The following is a 19244-nucleotide window of genomic DNA, read 5'->3' on the forward strand; positions in this document are numbered from 1 at the left end:
CTCCCATTCTGAGGGTTGTCTTTTGGTCTTGTTTATGGTATCCTTTGCTGTGCAAAAGCTTTTAAGTTTCATTAGGTCCCATTTGTTTATTTTTGTTTTTATTTCCATTTCTCTAGGAGGTGGGTCAAAAAGGATCTTGCTGTGATTTATGTCATAGAGTGTTCTGCCTATGTTTTCCTCTAAGAGTTTGACAGTGTCTGGCCTTACATTTAGGTCTTTAACCCATTTTGAGTTTATTTTTGTGTATGGTGTTAGGGAGTGTTCTAATTTCATACTTTTTACATGTACCTGTCCAGTTTTCCCAGCACCACTTATTGAAGAGGCTGTCTTTTCTCCACTGTATATTCTTGCCTCCTTTATCAAAGATAAGGTGACCATATGTGTGCGGGTTTATCTCTGGGCTTTCTATCCTGTTCCATTGATCTATATTTCTGTTTTTGTGCAGTAATTTCTTAAAGGAAAATTTTATCCAAATTCTAACTTCAGATGCCATAATTATATTTCTTACTACAGGAGAAATTGGATTTCTCCCAGTTTCTTTGGCTGCCTTTGGGGATGGTAGAGAAGACCTGAAAAGTGACTCTTAAACAGTGATTCTCAACCTTTTGTCTGCCCCAACACACTCTGGGAACGGTTCAGACTTAATCATAGCAGTGCCCCTCAGTGTAAATGGGGATAACCTCCCTCCTTATTGTTTGTCCCATGGTGATTTGATGTGTACTCCTTCCTCTGCTGTGAATTACTGCTCTAGAGCTCGGTGCCTCTGCTGGGTAATACTACTTCTCAGTCTGGGATTGTCTGTGTGTTACCTGTTTTTCCCAGGAACTTCTTTTTATCCATGCTGCCTTTTCTATTACCTATTAGTTGAACATCACCAGTAATTTTTAATTATGATATTTTTTGTCTCTGACTTATTAAGGAATAGAATGTTGCCTCATAGCTTTCTTCTCCTTCTTGTTCCCGAACAGTTCAGAGTTTTCTGGAGAAACAGTATAATTAGGTTCCTTTCTATGCCTTCTTTTTCTTTTTTCATTTAGGCCCACAAAGAATTGCTTTCAAAGGTTGGTTCATGGCAGCCTGAATCAGATTCACCCTAAAGGCTTTCTTAACAGGCAGACTCCTTGGTTCCAGTCCAGACCTACAGGGGCAGGTGGGCATGTCCCACTTCCCTTCTCTTCTTTACTTTTAAGCTTACCTCTGCTGTTGACATAGATCTACCTTTAGTAGCTGACCCTGAGCAGGAGGGAGGGAAGGAGGGAGAGAGGAGGGTTTCAAAGTCCAGGAAATCTCTTGAACTGTGGAAATAAGTTTTACAAAGGGAAGTCAAGGGCTACTTATTCTATGAAACTTTGCTTCACACCCCTATCTCCTAATCTGTGTAACAGAGAAAGAGATTAAAATGACCCTACCTTTGCCAGCTGTCTCTTGGTTACAAGTAATAGAAACCTGCTTCTAATGAGCTTAAGCAGAAAAGAGTTTATTACCAAGGACCGGGGCCCTTTCAAAGATGCAAGGGACAAAGTGTGATTGAGTCTCCTAAAGGCCTTGAACCAAAAATTGGAAAACTGAGGACTTGAGGAAGTCATTTTCTCAGTTTTCTCTCTTTCAGGGGTTTCATGATCATCCCTTTTTGCCCCTTCTCTGTTTGTCTGAGTTGTTATTTCCTCTCAGCAGACCCGATTTCCCTGCTTCTTCACTGAAGGTGCAAGATGACAGCTCCACAATTCATTTACCGTTAGTTTTAGCTTGTGAGGAGGGAAAAGTGTACGGAGAGAACAGGTTCCCAACTGCCAGAGGGAGAGTGGCAGAAGAAGAGCAGCCAGGAGTAACAGCTTCATTTGTGAATCGGTAGCAGCGGTGTCCATGGTTGTGTTGTTTGAATATCAAATGGAAGCGAGTTTTCAGGTCCTAGAACTATTTTTATGGCCTTTGGCCATATTATTTGGGTAATATGGGTGTGCTTGTCTTTCTTTGCAATTCCAAGCATTTTTTCTCCTCCTCCTTATTGAAAGTGATTTTTGACAGCTCAAACAAGCCTATACTTAGAATGTGGCACTCCTTGCTTGTGAGATGGGAAAAGCGGTTGCCTCAGCTGCCGCCCTCGCTGAGCACCCTGAGGACACCTAGTACGCTCGGCATTTTCTAGATCGGTTTAGGGAAATTGCCTGGGGAACTTTAGCTTGTGATTTACATGTTTGGGTTTTTAAAAACTTTAACCAGATACAGTCATCCTTGTCTAAACTTGAGTTACTTTGACAGACAAGTCTTTTAGTGTATGTGGACTTCCTGTCCTATACTTTTTTTTTTTTTTTTTTTTTTTTTTTGCCGTACGCGGGCCCCTCACTGCCGCGGCCTCTCCCGCCACGGAGCACAGGCTCCGGACGCGCAGGCCCAGCGGCCACAGCCCACGGGCCCAGCCGCTCCGCGGCACGCGGGATCCGCCCAGACCAGGGCACGAACCCGTACCCCACGCATCGGCAGGCGGACCCCCAACCACTGCACCACCAGGGAAGCCCTGTCCTATGCTTTTTTTTCTCTATAAGCAGGAGAGAGAATCATTCTCTTAGCACTGCATTCCTGCTTCCATACATGTTTGAGAATAGTGACAGGTGTTAGGGGGAAAGGAGCTGAGAAGAGCAAGAGTCAGCAATGCCAAGTCAGACAATCAGGAAGGATTTGAACATTTGAGTGAGGACCAGAGTCAGTGAAATGCCTGTGGTACGCATTCTATCTGTCACAAAATGAAATGTATGTCCAAGTTCTTTGGGGAAGTCCTAACAAGTTCCTAGTTAGGAACTAGGAACTAGGTTAGACAAGGATGACTGTATCTGGTTAAATTTTTAAAAAACCCAAACATGTAAATCACACCTAAAGTTCCCCAGGCAATTTCCCTAAACCGATCTAGAAAATGCTGAGCGTACTAGCTGTCCTCAGGGTGCTTAGCGAGGGCGGCAGCTGAGGCAACCGCTTCTCCCATCCCACAAGCAAGGAGTGCCACATTCTAAGTATAGGCTTGTTTGAGCTGTCAAAAATCACTTTCAATAAGGAGGAGGAGAAAAAATGCTTGGAATTGCAAAGAAAGACAAGCACACCCATCGTAAGAAATAGTCAATGGAAATTAATTGTATAGGAATTATTATTACTAATTGAACATGAAGGAAATGTCATTTATATTTCCTTCATTTTGTGTGCTGTTCCCCATGGACCCTGCCCACCATGACACTTTGATCCTCTAAATGTTTTTTCTCTTCAAAGTGTGTTTCTCATATCTGAAAAGTCCACAGATACTTTTCAGGAATATCACTGTCTTGTTTGGGGAGGGAAAACTACATTGTCAATACATAATTTATTTGTAGACTTTACATATAAACACACTTTGTGTCTATTTCCTAATCAGGTTTGGTGATCACCAGACTCCTTGAGAAACAACCTACTTCAGCCCTTCCCCCAAGCCACAAATGTATAGTTGCCATTAGAAACTAGTTTTTGTTAAAGTATATTTTATTATTACACAAATACATCGTGAGTACCATAACCTTTGTAAGAATTTGAAGACGTGACTAGCCACAAGCAGTTTTTGAGAAAATTAAATGCTCCCAAGTGGTGATTGTTGTTATGTAGTGTCTTTATTTTGAGGGGGGTGGGCGTGGAGTAGCCATATAGAATATCTTAGTAATGTTGCTAAATTAGTGAGGAAAAGCAAGCAAAAACCCCTTTATTAGCCATTTTCCCCATTCTTGCAAGAAGATGATGTGGGATTATATAGGTGAAGAAGAACATGGGATGAAAGAATAGGGGGAGGAAGAGGGACAGGAAGGAGGCAGGTGTCTCTGAGTTGGCTTTCTCTCTGCACTTCTACACACAAGCATGTACCGTCTGTTAGGTCAACCTGTGTGTTCCAGGAGGGATTAAGGAAAAGAAATTGTATTGATCCTTTTTATTTTTATAATTTAGCTCATGGTATTTATTATGGGCTTAAAAAACTTTCTGAAATATATATATGTATACATATATGCATATATATATATAAAATTATACTTAAATATGCAACTCGTGAATGTTCAAAATTGTTACCATGTAACAAGCTTTCAGATCAAGAAAGAGAACATTACCAACACCCTACAATCCCTTCATACCCTTTTTCAATCCTCTATCCCCTCACCTAAAACCACTCTTCTGACTTCTAACAGCATAGTTTTTCCTTTTGCAGTCTTTAAAGAAACGTATGTGTGTGGTAAAATAAGTGGTATAATAAAATGAATAGGTAAGGGAAAAGAGAAGAGCAGTAATCAAAACTGTTTTAGAAGGGAGGTGTCCAGTTGCTGGTTTGATTTTGAATAAAAAATTCTCTCTCAGTCTACTCATTTGTCATTTAATTTAGATGCTAGTTCTTTTAAAATGCTGCCTGGATGATTAAGGCAATAGTTTAGCTGTTGATACCCAGCAGTTTTCTTTCTTAACTGAGGAAATGGGAATATAGATTTTGATGGAGGAAATTCTCAGGCCACTTGTGGAGAAGCCCATTTTGTTGGAGGTTTTAGATAGTAGAGGACAGTATGAAGGCACCATGTCTCATCGCAGTTGGTGGATTCAGGAGGAAAAGTAAGGCGACTTGATTAATTTGTATTGATACTTTCTTTTGCCTGAAGAAAATCATCTTGCTTTGCACACAAATCAAATTTCTGAAAAGGAAATATAGCTTGTGCGGCTTTGGGCAATTTACTTAACTTCTTTGGGTCTCAGTTTTTGTATCTGTAAAATGAGTTAATATTGAATATGTAAAAGTGTGTAGGACATAATAAGCCCTATACAGGTATTAGCTTAAAACAACAACAGTCACAAAAAGTGTCTGTCTATTTAAATCTTAGAGGTAAAAAAATATCGAGTCTGCCTTCCTTTTTACTTTACCCTCATTCCTATTCACCAGTTAACTATAAAACTTATTAAAGTAATAAGTGTAATAGTTGAAATAAGCAGTAGTTTAAAAGTAAAAATTTTAGTCGTTCCCTGCCCATCCCTAAGGTTTGATCTCTACTTTTAATGCTTAGCTGTTTCTTTGGCATTTGCCTCATCTGTCTAAAACACAGATGCTGGGCCCCACCCCAGAGGTTCTGATTCAGTTGATCTGGGGTGGGGCTCAAGAAGTTACATTTCTAACAAGTTTCCTGATTATGCATATGCTGCTGCTGGTTTGGGAACCACATTGCTCTAGTCCCCAAATCTCATTGACTCATAAAATGTCAAGGGAGTTTATGGGGGGGGGGTTGACTCAACAAATGAAATCAAGTAATGAGCAGATCAGTCATTGAGTGGCTTGATATTAAGTATAGGATAAAGTTCAAACTTTTTTTAGAATTCACCATCTAGCTCCATCCACTTTTCCATTTCTCGCTCATCTCAATACGCCTTGTACATTTTAGCATTACTGAACATAGAAATTTTTTTAAATGTGCAGTGGTGCCTCATCAGTGGCTTTTGATATGCTCTTCTCTCTTCCTAGAATTCCTGCCCTCATTTGGCTGCCTGAGATACCTTCATTCCCTTGTTGCTTCTCCATTTCTGCAGAGGTAGATGTTTCTTCCTCCTATGTGCTCTCAAAGAGCCTGTATTTGCTTCTGTCAGAATACAGATCACACTGTATTTTAACTGTCTACTTGACTGTCTTTCTTCTTTCTAGCTTATAAGCTTCTTGGCAAGAGGGATTTGGTTTTTACATTTTATTACTGGCTTGGTATGGTTATTGGCATATAATATGAGCTAAAATAAATGTTTGACTAAATTAAGACAGAAGAAATTGGATGATTTGGAGGCCCCAGAGTTGTGACTGCTTGTATGTAGTTTTATTATCCTTAATTTCAAGAAACAAATTTTCATGAGTAGCAGTATACACTTTCTTAACACATATGATGCTTCTGGATTTGTCAGGACCTGGTACACTTCAGATGCGGGTCTAGAGTCTTAGGTATCTTGGACCCCTTTTAGTTAACAATCACTGAACTAGTTTTAGGATAGTGGGAGCCCATGAGTTCTAACAATCACTCAGTTCCAAAATAATGAGCATTTTTGTCATTTTCATGTCTTATGTCCGTCTTTCAGAATCTGGCCTTTCAAGGGCCAGCTGAAATGCTGCCCCTACAGCAAGCCTTCCTTGATTACACCAGGGAGATCATTCTCTTCTCTAAAGACGTTATACCACTTATTCCCTGGCATATTCTGTTTTATTTGTACTTATTTATATTAAAGTTTTATCTTCTGTTCTAGATTGTTTATTCTGTGAGGACAGTGAAATTTGGGAGTAAGCTTGGGCAAGGATTTTAAAACTATGCTACAATGGTTGGACTTTTACTAGTAGTTAGGAAAGAGTCATTGAAGCTTATGTTCAAAAGAAGAAAAAGAGGAAAAAAATAAGGGAATTATTATAAATGTGTCTTAGAAGTATAATCAGTAGTAATGCAGAAAGTTTGGGTGGAATGCATAGAGAACAAAAAAAATGCTCTGTGGTTTAGATAAAAGAAGATAATAGAAAGGGAGCTTCAGGGGAAAGAACAGACATTTTAGAAGTTCAGTTTGCTTCCTTGGTGACAGATTAGAAGAGTGAGATAGAGAACACACAGTGAAACTGAGGACATTGATTAGAATGCTTTTGGTTGCAGTAAGAGAAAACCTATTTTGAACTAGCTTAAGCAATAAAGAAGATTTATTGACTTAGGTAACAGGAAAGTTACCTAAGTGCACTGCAACAGTCTCTCCACAATTCTCTTAGCACTGCCATCCAACTTCAAGATTCTACTTGTATAAACCATATTTCTCCCGAGGAAGAAGTTGTACCTGGGTCCAGAGTTCTAAGCCAGATCTTGAGCTTCCTGCTGACTGGACTCATCTCTCTGTCCAAACTCTGGCTGTTGTAATTCTAAAACAACTGGTTACTGAACAAATGCTGTGGAGGTGGAGTTGAGGTCAAGTGTTCTTCAACCACAAAGCTGCTGCATAGTGGGGAGGTATTGTTGGGGGAGATAAGCACAATATCCCCGAAGGTTTCTGTGGTAGAAATGTTAACTGGAATAGGAAACAAGAAGAGATACAGGTTTGAGAGAGAAAATACTAATGAACATGATTTTGTAGGGGTCAGGGATGATATCAAGCAAGAGGAGCATTTCTGCATGATGGAGCAGCCTCATGAAGGCCTCTGAAGAGGGAAGCAACTCAGCTTGTTCTAGGAAGTGAACATTGTTCTAGGAGCAGCGCATTGGGGCTGGCTTCTAATGAGGGGAAGACTGGATAAGATGAGGTTGGAGAGGGAGACCATGTTTTTTGGGTCATGGTAAGGACTTTGGATTCTAAATGCTATGGGAAATCATTGAAAGGTTTTGACTAGTCAGGTGACATGATCCAATAGAGATTTTGGAAAGATAATTCTTGTTGTTTTATGGAAATTGACATAGATGAGATTGCTTTGGATGCGAGAAGAATAGTAAAAGGCAGTTGCACGAATCCTGGCTTGAACTAGACTGGGCTATAGGGCAGAAATGAAGAGCAGTAATAGACTAAAGAAATATTTTGCCACTAGAGTTGATTGATTCTTATGATAGATTTAAGAGTTAAAGGAGAATATTACTCAGCCATAAAAAGAAACGAAACTGAGTTATATGTAGTGAGGTGGATGGACCTGGAGTCTGTCATACAGAGTGAAGTAAGTCAGAAGGAGAAAAACAAATACCGTATGCTAACACATATATATGGAATCTAAGAAAAAAAAATGTCATGAAGAGCCTAGGGGTAGGACGGGAATAAAACACAGACCTACTAGAGCATGGCCTTGAGGATATGGGGAGGAGGAAGGGTAAGCTGGGACGAAGTGAGAGAGTGGCATGGACATATAGACATTACCAAACGTAGGGTGGATAGCTAGTGGGAAGCAGCCACATGGCACAGGGAGATCAGCCCGGTGGTTTGTGACCACCTAGAGGGGTGGGAGGGAGGGAGACCCAAGAGGGAAGAGATATGGGAACATATGTATATGTATAACTGATTCACTTTGTTGTAAAGCAGAAACTAACACACCATTGTAAAGCAATTATACTCCAATAAAGACGTTAAAAAAAAAACTCTTTGCTAATTCTATTAAAGTATAAATGACCTCAAAGAAAAAAAAAAAGAGTTAAAGGAGTCAAAAGAGTTGAAGACTCCTAGTTTTCAGGCCTGAACTGGTATTTGTATGACATAATAAGGGGAAAACTGGAAGAGGAAGAAGTTTGAGAGGGAAATCACTTTTGTGAATGCAAAGTTTGAGATACCTAATGGGATTTCAAGAGGTAGGTCAGGTAGCTGGCTAAATGAGTCCAGAGCTCATGCAGAAGAGAGCTAGGGCTGGAGACGTAAAGCTGGCATTCTCAGAATGGGCGATAAGATGTAGGCCTTAGGATATACAGTGCACAGAGGAATGAGGGTATCCTCAGTAGTCTCTGGAGCTCAGCCATTTATTTCATCTGTAGTTTTGAAATTCAGTCTATTTTATATATTAACTTGATTTTGTTAAGCAGTTGACCATGTTAATGCTTTAATAATTTTTGAATTTTTTCTTATATTTTTGGCATATCTTGAGCCTCAGGATTGAAATAATAGTAAAGCTTATGCCTTTCACGCTTTACTTTAAAAAAAATCGGCTTAGGTTTTGAGAACAGTTACTGAAATTACATTTTATTCTTTCTCTTCTCCAGGCTGACTTCTCTAAACTTTTCTGCTTACATGTACATTTTTGCTGAAACCTGTAGACTTGTTTTTTAAAAAATAATTATTTTGAATATGTAGAATGTGGGAATGATACAAAATTCCAAAGATATAGAAGGATCTTCCTGCCCTAACTCTAAGCCAACCAGTTACCTTTCCCCAAAATAAGCCATGTTCCAAGTTCTTGTAACTCATTCCATATCCGTTCATATAAGAGTAAGTGGAGTGGTATTCTGCTCCACGGGCATATCATAATTTATTTACCAGTTCCCCATTGTAGACTGTTTTTTGCTGATTTCTACCATACTGGAAAAATTCTTCAAAAAATATCACTGTAAATAATATCATTTTCCAGAGGTATGAATTTATCAGAACAAATTTCCAGAAGCGTAACTGGTGGGTCATAGAGTTTATGCATTGTAAATTTTGATAGATATTGCCAAGCTGTTCTTCCTCCAGAGGTTTTACCATTGTACTTTCTCACTAGCAATAGTTGAAAGTGCCTTTTCCCATCACTTATGCCAGCACAGTGAGTTACCATCTCCTTGATCTTTGGTGCCAATCTGAGAGATGAAAAATGAATATCTCATTTGAGCCCTGTAGAATTCAGGTAATACAGAGTAGTTTCGATTGGATTTTATTGAATGAGTGAAATGACTATTCTATGATTGTCAGTATATATATATATATTTCATACAATTTCCTTTTCTTCTTTTTTTAAAACCACAGCAGTTTGTTTCTAAGTGGCTGGAGAACATTATTTAATTGCTGTATTTTAAGCCATATGTTATAATACAGATGTTTAATTTTCAGAGTTTTAAATCACTAAATATTAATTTACAGGTTTTATCTGAGAGAACTGATATTGAACTTTGGGTTTGTGCCAACATTATTCGTCTCTTTAATGATGATAACACAATTCCCTTCATTATACGTTATCGAAAAGAGCTTATTAATAACCTTGATGCTGATTCCTTGAGAGAAGTTCAACAAACTCTAGAGGAGCTACGGTAAGAAGCCTGGGAAGGGATGAGCTTTGTGTAAGGGGAAAGAGTGTGTGAGCCAATGAGGCGAAACAGTGAGGAAGTGAGTGATAGTATCTTTCGACAGTTCCAATATTTTGTTTTCTTGATTTATTGTAATCTGGATATAGTCCCCTTCTGACAGAGGAAGCCAGCTCCATTTTACTTATTTAGGGGTGTGCATAGTCCCTCTGCTGGTATGTTCATGCATAGCTTGGGCATGTATCTGCAAAAGGTGGTTTGCATTATTAAGAGTCTGTGCCTATGAGTTTGAATGTCATCTTCTCTCACAGAAATGATTTTGCATAATGGCAAAATTAGAACTAACAGCAGGTAACTCAGAAAAATACATTTCAGTCTAAATCTTCAATAGCTTACATAAAACTGTCTTCTTAATACTGTGAAGTCCCTACATGGAGAGTTCTTTGGCTGTATAGAGTTTGGTAGGAAATATGTATATTTCCTTTATCTATTCTTTTATAGGGCATGGTAATTTAATGTTAGTGGATTGTGAGTTTTGTATGGTTATAGAATGGAAAGCACTCTTTAAAAAAGTTATTCCTCTGGATTTATTGTAATAACTCAGAAATAAGCATATAAAGACTATAAAACTAACTGTATTATTCAGTAGAGTTTATTAAAACAGTCTTTACCATTCATTTATTTATTGCATGTCTCCTACATGCCAAGTGCTGTGTTGTTGCTATTTGTGTTCTTCAACAAGGATATGATTTAAATTGGATATAATCTTACCATCAAGCCATTCTAAAAGCACTAAGGGTTATTTTAAAACAAGCCCAATAAGCGTCTGTGATTTTGGAGGAACTTGCCTCTCACTAACATTTCTACCCCTTTTGTTGAATTTCTTTTAGTGCCAGGAAGATTTAAATGCTAATATGTGGAAAGTTATATTTCATCAAGAGGCAAAATCAATTAGCCAACCCAGAAATATAAATGACTAGTTATTCAAGTGGTTTCAGATTCAGATCAGCCAGGGCCAGGCTAGTATAATCAAGCACAAAGGGACGCAAACTGGAAATCACAAGTCCTGTCTAAGAGGAGCAGCTGCTACTCATCTCCATCAGATTATAACATGTGGGGTTCTCTACCCAGATTGCTGTATCTTCCTATTTTTGAAAAACTGATAATCTGAATTTTTATTTAAAAAATTTTGAGGTCAAACAAAATCATCTACAGGCCACATCTAGAAGTCCAGGAATTAGCAAATTTGGAAGTAAGCGTTCTGTTTGGTTGAAGGCAAAGTAATGAAGAAAATCCTAAAGGTTTTGGGATCTGAAACTGGGGAAAGTGTCACAAACAAGCAAGAATAGTTTACTTAAAAAAATTAAAGGTATTCTACCAATTTTTGATTAGATGGGGGACAAATAGGAGATTTATGTCAAGATTAACATTATTATTTTCTTTTTCTCTATAAACACACTTTAGCAGAAATAGAGTTCATTCTCTGGGTATCTATTAATAGAGGAATACATTAAATATTAGTAGAGGACTATTTCTCCAAGTAAGTGGTGGCATTGACTAGGACTTAGAAGATCTTTTTATATCATACAGAGATTTCTTTTTGGTAATGAGGTATGGTCTCTATTTTTCTTGAGCTCAGCTTTTTCTTTAATTAGAACATTGGTTTTCACCCTGTTAATTGCTACTCATAAATGAGTAGTGAAACTAATTTTAAGTAGGTCATTACCACTTTAACAAAAATGAAATAGAGAATAGAAAATATGAGTGCAGTTTCTGTGGTAAAGGTAAATATTGTTTCATGAAACTATTATATGTTTATATAACTGTTTATTAAATATGAAATTATATATGTGTGTATACTGAGTTGCAAGGTAAAATATATTTCTTACTGAGGGTCACTTAAAAAAGTGAATTAAAAAATGATTATGATTATGGATAGTAAGAAACTTCCTGTATTTTCTCTAAAGATGCCTTTCCTCTCCCTTATATGCAAGCCAGTAGTAGGTCATTGGCCTTGCGGAGCACAGGCTCCGGTCGCACAGGCTCAGCGGCCATGGCTCACGGGCTTAGTCGCTCCGCGGCATGTGGGATCCTCCCGGACCAGGGCACGAACCCGTGTCTCCTGCATCGGCAGGCGGATTCTCAACCACTGCGCCACCAGGGAAGCCCGTCATTGGCCTTTTGTTGAAATGACCCTGGTAGGCTTCAGTGTCTGAAAACAGTCTTGGGCTACCAGGAATGTAGAAGACACAGAGGTGTGATCTAAGGATTGCATATTCTTCCTCATTAACTTATAGTCTTCTGCCTTTCTTTTTTTTCTTAAGTAGATTTAGTTTTCTTTTCCATCAGTCATTTTTAGTAATTTATATTATCATCTCTCTAACTTTTGCCCATCATTTTAGCAATACCATTATTAGGCAGAAATTATAAATTGTAACAGGTAATGAAATAGGATGAAAGGCTGTAATAATAATACATTCTAAAGTATCAAGGTTATGAAAATCAAGGAGAGACTGAAATACTGTTTCAGCTTGAAGGAGACTGTAGACACATAGCAATTACATAAAACCCATTCTTAGCTGAATTCACTATCAAGGACATGTATAAGAACAATTGGTGAGATTTAAATGAGATCTGAGGGTTAGAATATATCAATATTATATCAATGTTAATACCAATTTTAATTACCTGCTTTTGATGGTTATAGGAGAAGATTCTTGTTTATAGAAAATACATACTAAAGTACTTGGGGATAATGGTAACTTATTCTCAAATGTTTCAGAGGGGGAAAAAATTTATTTTTACCTTACCTAAAGTTTGATATAGCTTCAAAAAGAAAGTTTTAACATATAGGTCTTGTATATTATAAAAGTTTCTATTTTCAGGGCTGTTGCAAAGAAGGCTTATAACACAATACAAAAAATTAAGAAGGAGGGGAAGATGTCTGAGTGCTTGTTAAAAGCCTTGCTGAACTGTAAAACTTTTGAAGAACTAGAACACGTGGTAAGGAATCTGTTTTATCTTTTAATGTAATACTTACCTGAGTATGTTATGATTTGGGTCTTATAGTTAAAGAGCTGGAAATAAAAAGCTGAAGTCATCAGCCACCATCATTATTTAATTCAACAAAATAGTCTTTATTCAGTAAATATCTATTAAGCGCTTTTTTGTGATAGGCACTTGGATTTATTGGGTTGGCCAAAAGGTTCGATTGGTTTTTCCCATAAGATGGCTCTAGTAGCACTTAGTTGTCTTTAACTTCATTCAAAACAATTTTGATAGATTGTATGTGATAGCTGTCATATCAGCGTGCATTTAAAAAAAGGACTTAATCAAAATTGGTGAATTTTTGTGTAGCCATTTTAATATTAAAGATGGAAGGAAAAAAGCAACATTTTCAGCATATTATGCTTTATTATTTTGAGAAAGGTAAAAATGCAACTGAAATGCAAAAAAAGATTTGTGCAAAAAAAAGGTTTGTGCAGCATATGGAGAAGGTGCTGTGACTGATCAAACGTGTCAAAAGTGGTTTGCGAAGTTTCGTGCTAGAAATTTCTCGCTGGACAACGCTCCACAGTTGGGTAGACCAGTTGAAGTTGATAGCAATCAAATCGAGGCATTCATTGAGAATAGTGAACATTATACCACGCGGGAGATAGCCAACATACTCAAAATATCCAAATCAAGCATTGAAAATCATTTGCACCAACTTGGTTATGTTAATTGCTTTGATGTTTGGGTTCCACATAAGTTAAACGAAAAAAACCTTCTTGACCCTCGCTTCCACATGCGATTCTCTACTTAAACATAATGAAAACGTTCTGTTTTTAAAACAAATTGTGACAGGCAATGAAAAGTGGATACTGTACAATAATGTGGAACAGAAGAGATTGTGGGGCAAGCGAAATGAACCACCACCAACCACACCAAAGGCCCGTCTTCATCCAAAGAAGGTGATGTATATATGGTGGGATTGGAAGAGAGTCCTCTATTATGAGCTCCTCTGGAAAATCAAATGATTAATTCCAACAAGTAATGCTCCCAATTAGACCAACTGAAAGCAGCAGTCGGCGAAAAGCGTCTGGAATTAGTCAACAGAAAATGCATAATCTTTCATCAGGACAATGCAAGACCGCATGTTTCTTTGATGACCAGGCAAAAACTTTTAGTTTAGCTGGGAAGTTCTGATTCATCTGCCATATTCGCCCGACATTGCACCTTCGGATTTCCTTTTATTTCAGTCTTCACAAGATTCTCTTAATGGAAAAAATTTCAATTCTCTAGAAGACTGTAAAAGGCACCTGGAACAGTTCTTTGCTCAAAAAGATAAACAGTTTTGGGAAGATGGAATTATGAAGTTGCTTGAAAAATGGCAGAAGGTAGTGGAACAAAAGGGTGAATACATTGTTCAATAAAGTTCTTGGTGAAAATGAAAAACGTCTTTTATTTTTACTTAAAACCGAGGCACTTTTTGGCCAACCCAATACAAAGATGACTAATACATAGTCCTTGTCTTCAGGAATTCCCAGTCGAGTGGGGGAAAAAGGAGAATAGGTAACAGAAGCGTAAGCTTAAGGGAGAGTGTGCTGAGCTGGAGACATAGATGTGAGTGTCTGCAGCATGTAATTGGTATTTGGAACCATGAAAATGGAAGCTTTCACTCAAGGAGAGATGATGGGGTAAGCAGGTCAGGGTAGACTATTGAGGAACACTAACTTTTGAAGCATGGGTGGAGGAAGGGAAAGCCTAAGAAGGAGACATGGAAAGAATAGAGAAGTATGAAGAGAATCAGGAGATGATGATACACATAAAAGATTAAGGAAGAGAGTCATAGAAGGAAGTAATGATCAATGGTTAAGTAATTAAATATAGCAGGGAGTTTGGGCAAGATAAGGACTGAAAAATGTATATTTGGTAATTAGGGGATCATTGTGGATCTTTGTGATACCACTTTCAGCAACGTGTGTGGAAAGAGAAGCCAGGGGGCAGTGGGTTGAGGAGTGAATGTGGACTAAGAAGTAGAAGCATTGTGTGAGGACATCTTTTAGAGGAGCTTGCTTGAGTTGAAGACTTGCAGTCCTGGCAGTCCAAGCACTGAGTTTGTGGGATGAGTGAATCGAAGCAGATAGCTAACTGTAAGCATGTAGAAAAGTATAAAGAGTCTGATAAGGAACAACTGTTTTCATACAACTTGTATTCTCTGTTAGCATTAATCTTTGAAGGAAAAGGTAAGGGTTGAGAAGAGGATGTCTTTAGCATTTTCACATGTCTTCTAATTTTGTGTCCTAATTTTAACTTTTGCTTTTTAAAACGGAATAATTTGGTATGTTTTCTGACTTTTTTTCCTAGTCAGCACCATATAAAACTGGGAGCAAGGGCACCAAAGCCCAAAGAGCAAAGCAGCTGGGATTAGAAGGAGCAGCCAGGACACTGCTTGAGAATCCAGGGGACCTCAATCTGCTCTCTTACATTAGGCCCAATGTTAAAGGTACCAGCTTTACTTAATAAAGAGGTCGCTCCTGTTTCTTTCTTTTTTTAATTTGAAAAGCTAGGTTAAAAAAATTGTTTCATTAAGTAATGATGATACAAAAGAATATTACAGCATATAAAGAGTAAATCTAATAAAACAAATCCCAGTATACCTCCTGCTTCACCATTCAGCTTTCCTCTTTTGATGAAGTGCCTGTTCTACTCTTTTGCTCATTTTTCTATTGTGTTGTTTCACTTTTTCTTACTACTTTATAAGTATTTTTTAGATATTCTTGCTCAGTTACATGTGCTACAAATCTTTTCTCCCCGCTTGTAACTTCTCTTTTCACTTTCTTTATGCTGTCTTTTGGTAAGTAGAAGGTCTTAGTTTTATCATAGTTAATTTATTAATCTTTTCAATTTTGTTAATCTTTTCTTTTAGATAATTGCTTTTTTCTTTTTAAAGAATTTCCTTTATATCCTAGGTTATAAAGATCCTCTGTATTGTCTTTTAAAATTTTTATTCTATTTCTAAAAACTTACTTAATTATATAAATCATATCTACTTTTTAAAAAGAACTTCAACAGTTCGGACAGACATGGATTGTAAAGTGAAGTCCTACTTCCACACTTCTACTCTCCACGAGTAAAGTGTTTGTCTTTTTCTTAAGGGTATCTTCCTTTCACTTTGTGTGTGTGCGTGCACAGGAGAGAATGAGAGAGGAAGGGGGTAAGGGAGAGATATTTGTAAGAAGAACCCAAGGAAAGTGTCAGCTGATACGTGTCAAGGTATATTGGTTTTATTGTCAAAATGAGCCTTGGAGTGAGAGCTTTTTGAGTAAGAGTGGCTTTTTCCAAGGAGTGCTCTGCTAGGATTGAATGGGGAGATTGTTGCTGTGGTGATTACTACTCTCATTCTAGTTCCTTTTAGCCTTCCTTCCTTTAGGCTGGGAGAGTGTCTGTAGGGGGCAGTCTCTGACAACAAAATCTACAGGATGTACTAAACTGTAGAGAATCAGCATACCAAAACGTGTGTTTATTTTATATAATCTGGCAAATGTGAATTTGCAATTAAAAAAATTAAGTATGTGTCTGTGAAGATATGAATATCTGCTCATACACAAATACACACATCCTAATATCTATATTGAAAAGGGCAATAATGAAAAGAAAAAACAAATTGGTAAATATTTGAATTTAGAGATGGGTTGAAATGAGTAAAATTCAAGTTTGTTTTATTTTTTTGTTATATTTTCAAATGGTTGCAACTTTAATATTTTAATATTAACTGAGACCATATAGACCTTGGGATATGACAAGGTTAGCCACAGTGCCCTATCTGTGCCCAGTGATGGTATGTTTTATTATCAATAGAATCAAACGTTGGAGCTTTCAGAATGTTAGATGCATAATGATTTATGGTCAGTTTTTATTTTTCTCTTCTGGTCTATTTTCTTTCCTCCCACTCTTCACTTCCTCTGGTACAAAGTTTTCCTTATTTCACACACATACTGAGTTCCTACTAAGTAGGTTTGATAACATAAGGTTTACAAATTGTATTCCCCTGAATGATGGGGGCTTTACAAAAGCCCATTGTTACAATTGCAAAATCTATAATTTCCTCTTTCTAGTCTCTCTCATTAATTGGTCTCATTGTAGGTTGCATCTTTACTACTGACTTCTCACCCTGGTATTCTCATTAAACTTTGGGTAATGATGCTGTGAGGTACTTTTGGACTCCAGGAATGAATGCATAGTGAGTGGTTTTCTAGGATAAAGACTGATCTAGTGAGAAAGCTAACACAAGAGCAGACACCTACTGACTGCTGACTATGCACCACAGCTGTTCTAAGTCTTTACATATATAGTCTTCCACCTCTCAAATGTAATTTGTTCCTGAAAATTCCCTCATAGGGAAACTCTCTTAAAATGTAAACAGGATTCCTGTTAATTTCAGTGGCCAAACTTCTTTCTTTAAATTTCTTTGAAATAAATGCAGTTATATCATTAGTTAAGATCAGTTATCATAACACAACCCAACAAGGCATTTTCTCTTTATTAATTACTCTGTAAGTCTGTCCTTCTGTCCTCTTTGTCTTTTGTACTTGTCACTCACTAAAACCATGCCCTCAGAAAAACGTACTTATGATACTCAGTGCTTGTGTAATTCAGGTTTTATTGGAAGAAAAAAAAAAGAAGCTTTAATGGAAATAGAACAATAAAGACAAAAGAAATAATGCATTGCAAATGATCTCTCTCAGTGTATAAGTTTGTATTGCAGGGGCCATAATGTACAAGACACACTGCTGTAAATTAGCAAACTGAAAGCACTTGGAGAGAACTTAATGTACCATTGGTAGACAATTCAGCTGTGAAGATGAACAACCACATAATGGCTCTTGTTTTGTGCTCATCTGAGGTTTGAGAAATTGAAAGAGGTCATTGAAAATGTGAATAAATGCCTCATAAGCCAAAATAGAAATATTAATAAAATTATTTGCAAAGGAGAATTTTTGTAACTGGAATGAAATAGTATACCTTGGGATATGACTATTAATATATATTTCCTATAACCTATAATGCTTAATCCTATAATGCTTAATCTTTGTAAATGCTTCATGAAGTAGATACTATTATTATTCCATTTTTATAGGAAACTGAGGCACAGAGAGAACAAGTAACTTGCCCAGGGTCATACATTTGGTAGATGGTGGAGCCAGTATTAGACTGGGCAGCTGGCTCCAGAGCTGCATTTTTCACCAATAGGTTATATGGTATGTTAAGGTCCTGTATTGCTTTTGGAGACTTGATTTTGTTGCTGAGGGAAGCTAGTCACTACTATGATACTTTTCTGTCTTTTTGTTTGTTTTTTAAATTTTTATTGAAGTATAGTTGCTTTACAATGTTGTGTTAGTTTCCACTGTACAGCAAAGTGAATGAGCTACATGTATACATATATCCCCTCTTTTTTGGATTTCTTTCCCATTTAGGTCACCACAGAGGATACTTTTCTGTCTTAAGTCTGTCAACTTAAGGTTTTATTTTGACTGGAATAAATTTATTGTGATTTAATTATAGATTTAAAAACCAATCTGTAGTTCTTGCTTTTGTTTTCCCTCTTACCCTTCTCCTAAAGGGCTTTCAGCACTCCAGGATATTGAAACAGGAGTGCAGCATATTTTAGCAGACATGATTGCTAAAGACAAAGACACGCTTGACTTCATTCGGAAATTGTGAGTAACTCTCAAAGTTTTCTGCTTTGTGGACTCATGATGTTGAGGGTCACATGGTTAGTGCTAACTCCAGTGTTCATTAAAAACTTTATTTTCAGGGCTTCCCTGGTGGCGCAGTGGTTGAGAATCCGCCTGCTGATGCAGGGGTCACAGGTTCGTGCCCCAGTCCGGGAAGATCCCACATGCCGCGCAGCGGCTGGGCCCGTGAGCCATGGCCGCTGAGGCTGCGCGACTTTATTTTCAGACTTTTAAAAGTTAAAATTTTTTTTTTAGTAGCACAGCTCTCTGCTCAAACAACAGAACATGAATACATAAAACAGATAGGAGTAAAGTTGCTTTAATTGAATTCTGGGCAGGGAGCCTGGAACTCTGCCTGTTCATCCTCCTTACCCTGAAGCATCTCAGCAGAGGCCTCTGAGGAACACAGTTTAAAAACCACTGCATTGTGCAGTATATGCTACAGAGAGATTCATAACCATTTAGAATGGGTGGCATTGCTTTTTAAATGTATTGAGTTGTATGCACTTAATTTTATAATGTTTACCAGTGGTTGGGTTAACTTGAGAATGTTTAATATCAGGTATGGATAAAAGTGCTGACCTTAGAATGAATTTTAGCTGATGGAGAGAGCAGCTTATCCATAGTATCATAGTCCCAATTTATAAGAGAGTAAAAACCTTTGACCTAGACCCTACTTGGGCTTATGGATTTTATGCCTCATTAAAAAAAGATACTATCTTAAAGACCTTATTTTTAGACACTCTGTCCTTCCTTTCCTTCTGTGTATCAGAGGACAGGGTTTGGCAGAGGT

General features: G+C 37.5%; 1 protein-coding gene across 4 annotated transcripts in view; it reads left to right on the forward strand.

The window, feature by feature from the left end:
* SRBD1 (S1 RNA binding domain 1) overlaps window positions 1-19244 on the forward strand; it is a 233918-nt gene that overhangs the window by 13552 nt on the left and 201122 nt on the right. For all 4 annotated transcript variants that reach the window (XM_059078791.2, XM_067007652.1, XM_059078792.2 and 1 more), the window contains exons 5-8: window positions 9571-9737; window positions 12617-12734; window positions 15081-15219; window positions 18337-18433. In XM_059078791.2, coding sequence (XP_058934774.1) covers window positions 9571-9737; window positions 12617-12734; window positions 15081-15219; window positions 18337-18433 — 521 coding nt within the window. The remainder of the gene's footprint in view (window positions 1-9570; window positions 9738-12616; window positions 12735-15080; window positions 15220-18336; window positions 18434-19244) is intronic.

This window comes from Kogia breviceps, chromosome 11 (assembly GCF_026419965.1).
Source record: "Kogia breviceps isolate mKogBre1 chromosome 11, mKogBre1 haplotype 1, whole genome shotgun sequence".
Lineage (NCBI taxonomy): Eukaryota > Metazoa > Chordata > Mammalia > Artiodactyla > Physeteridae > Kogia > Kogia breviceps.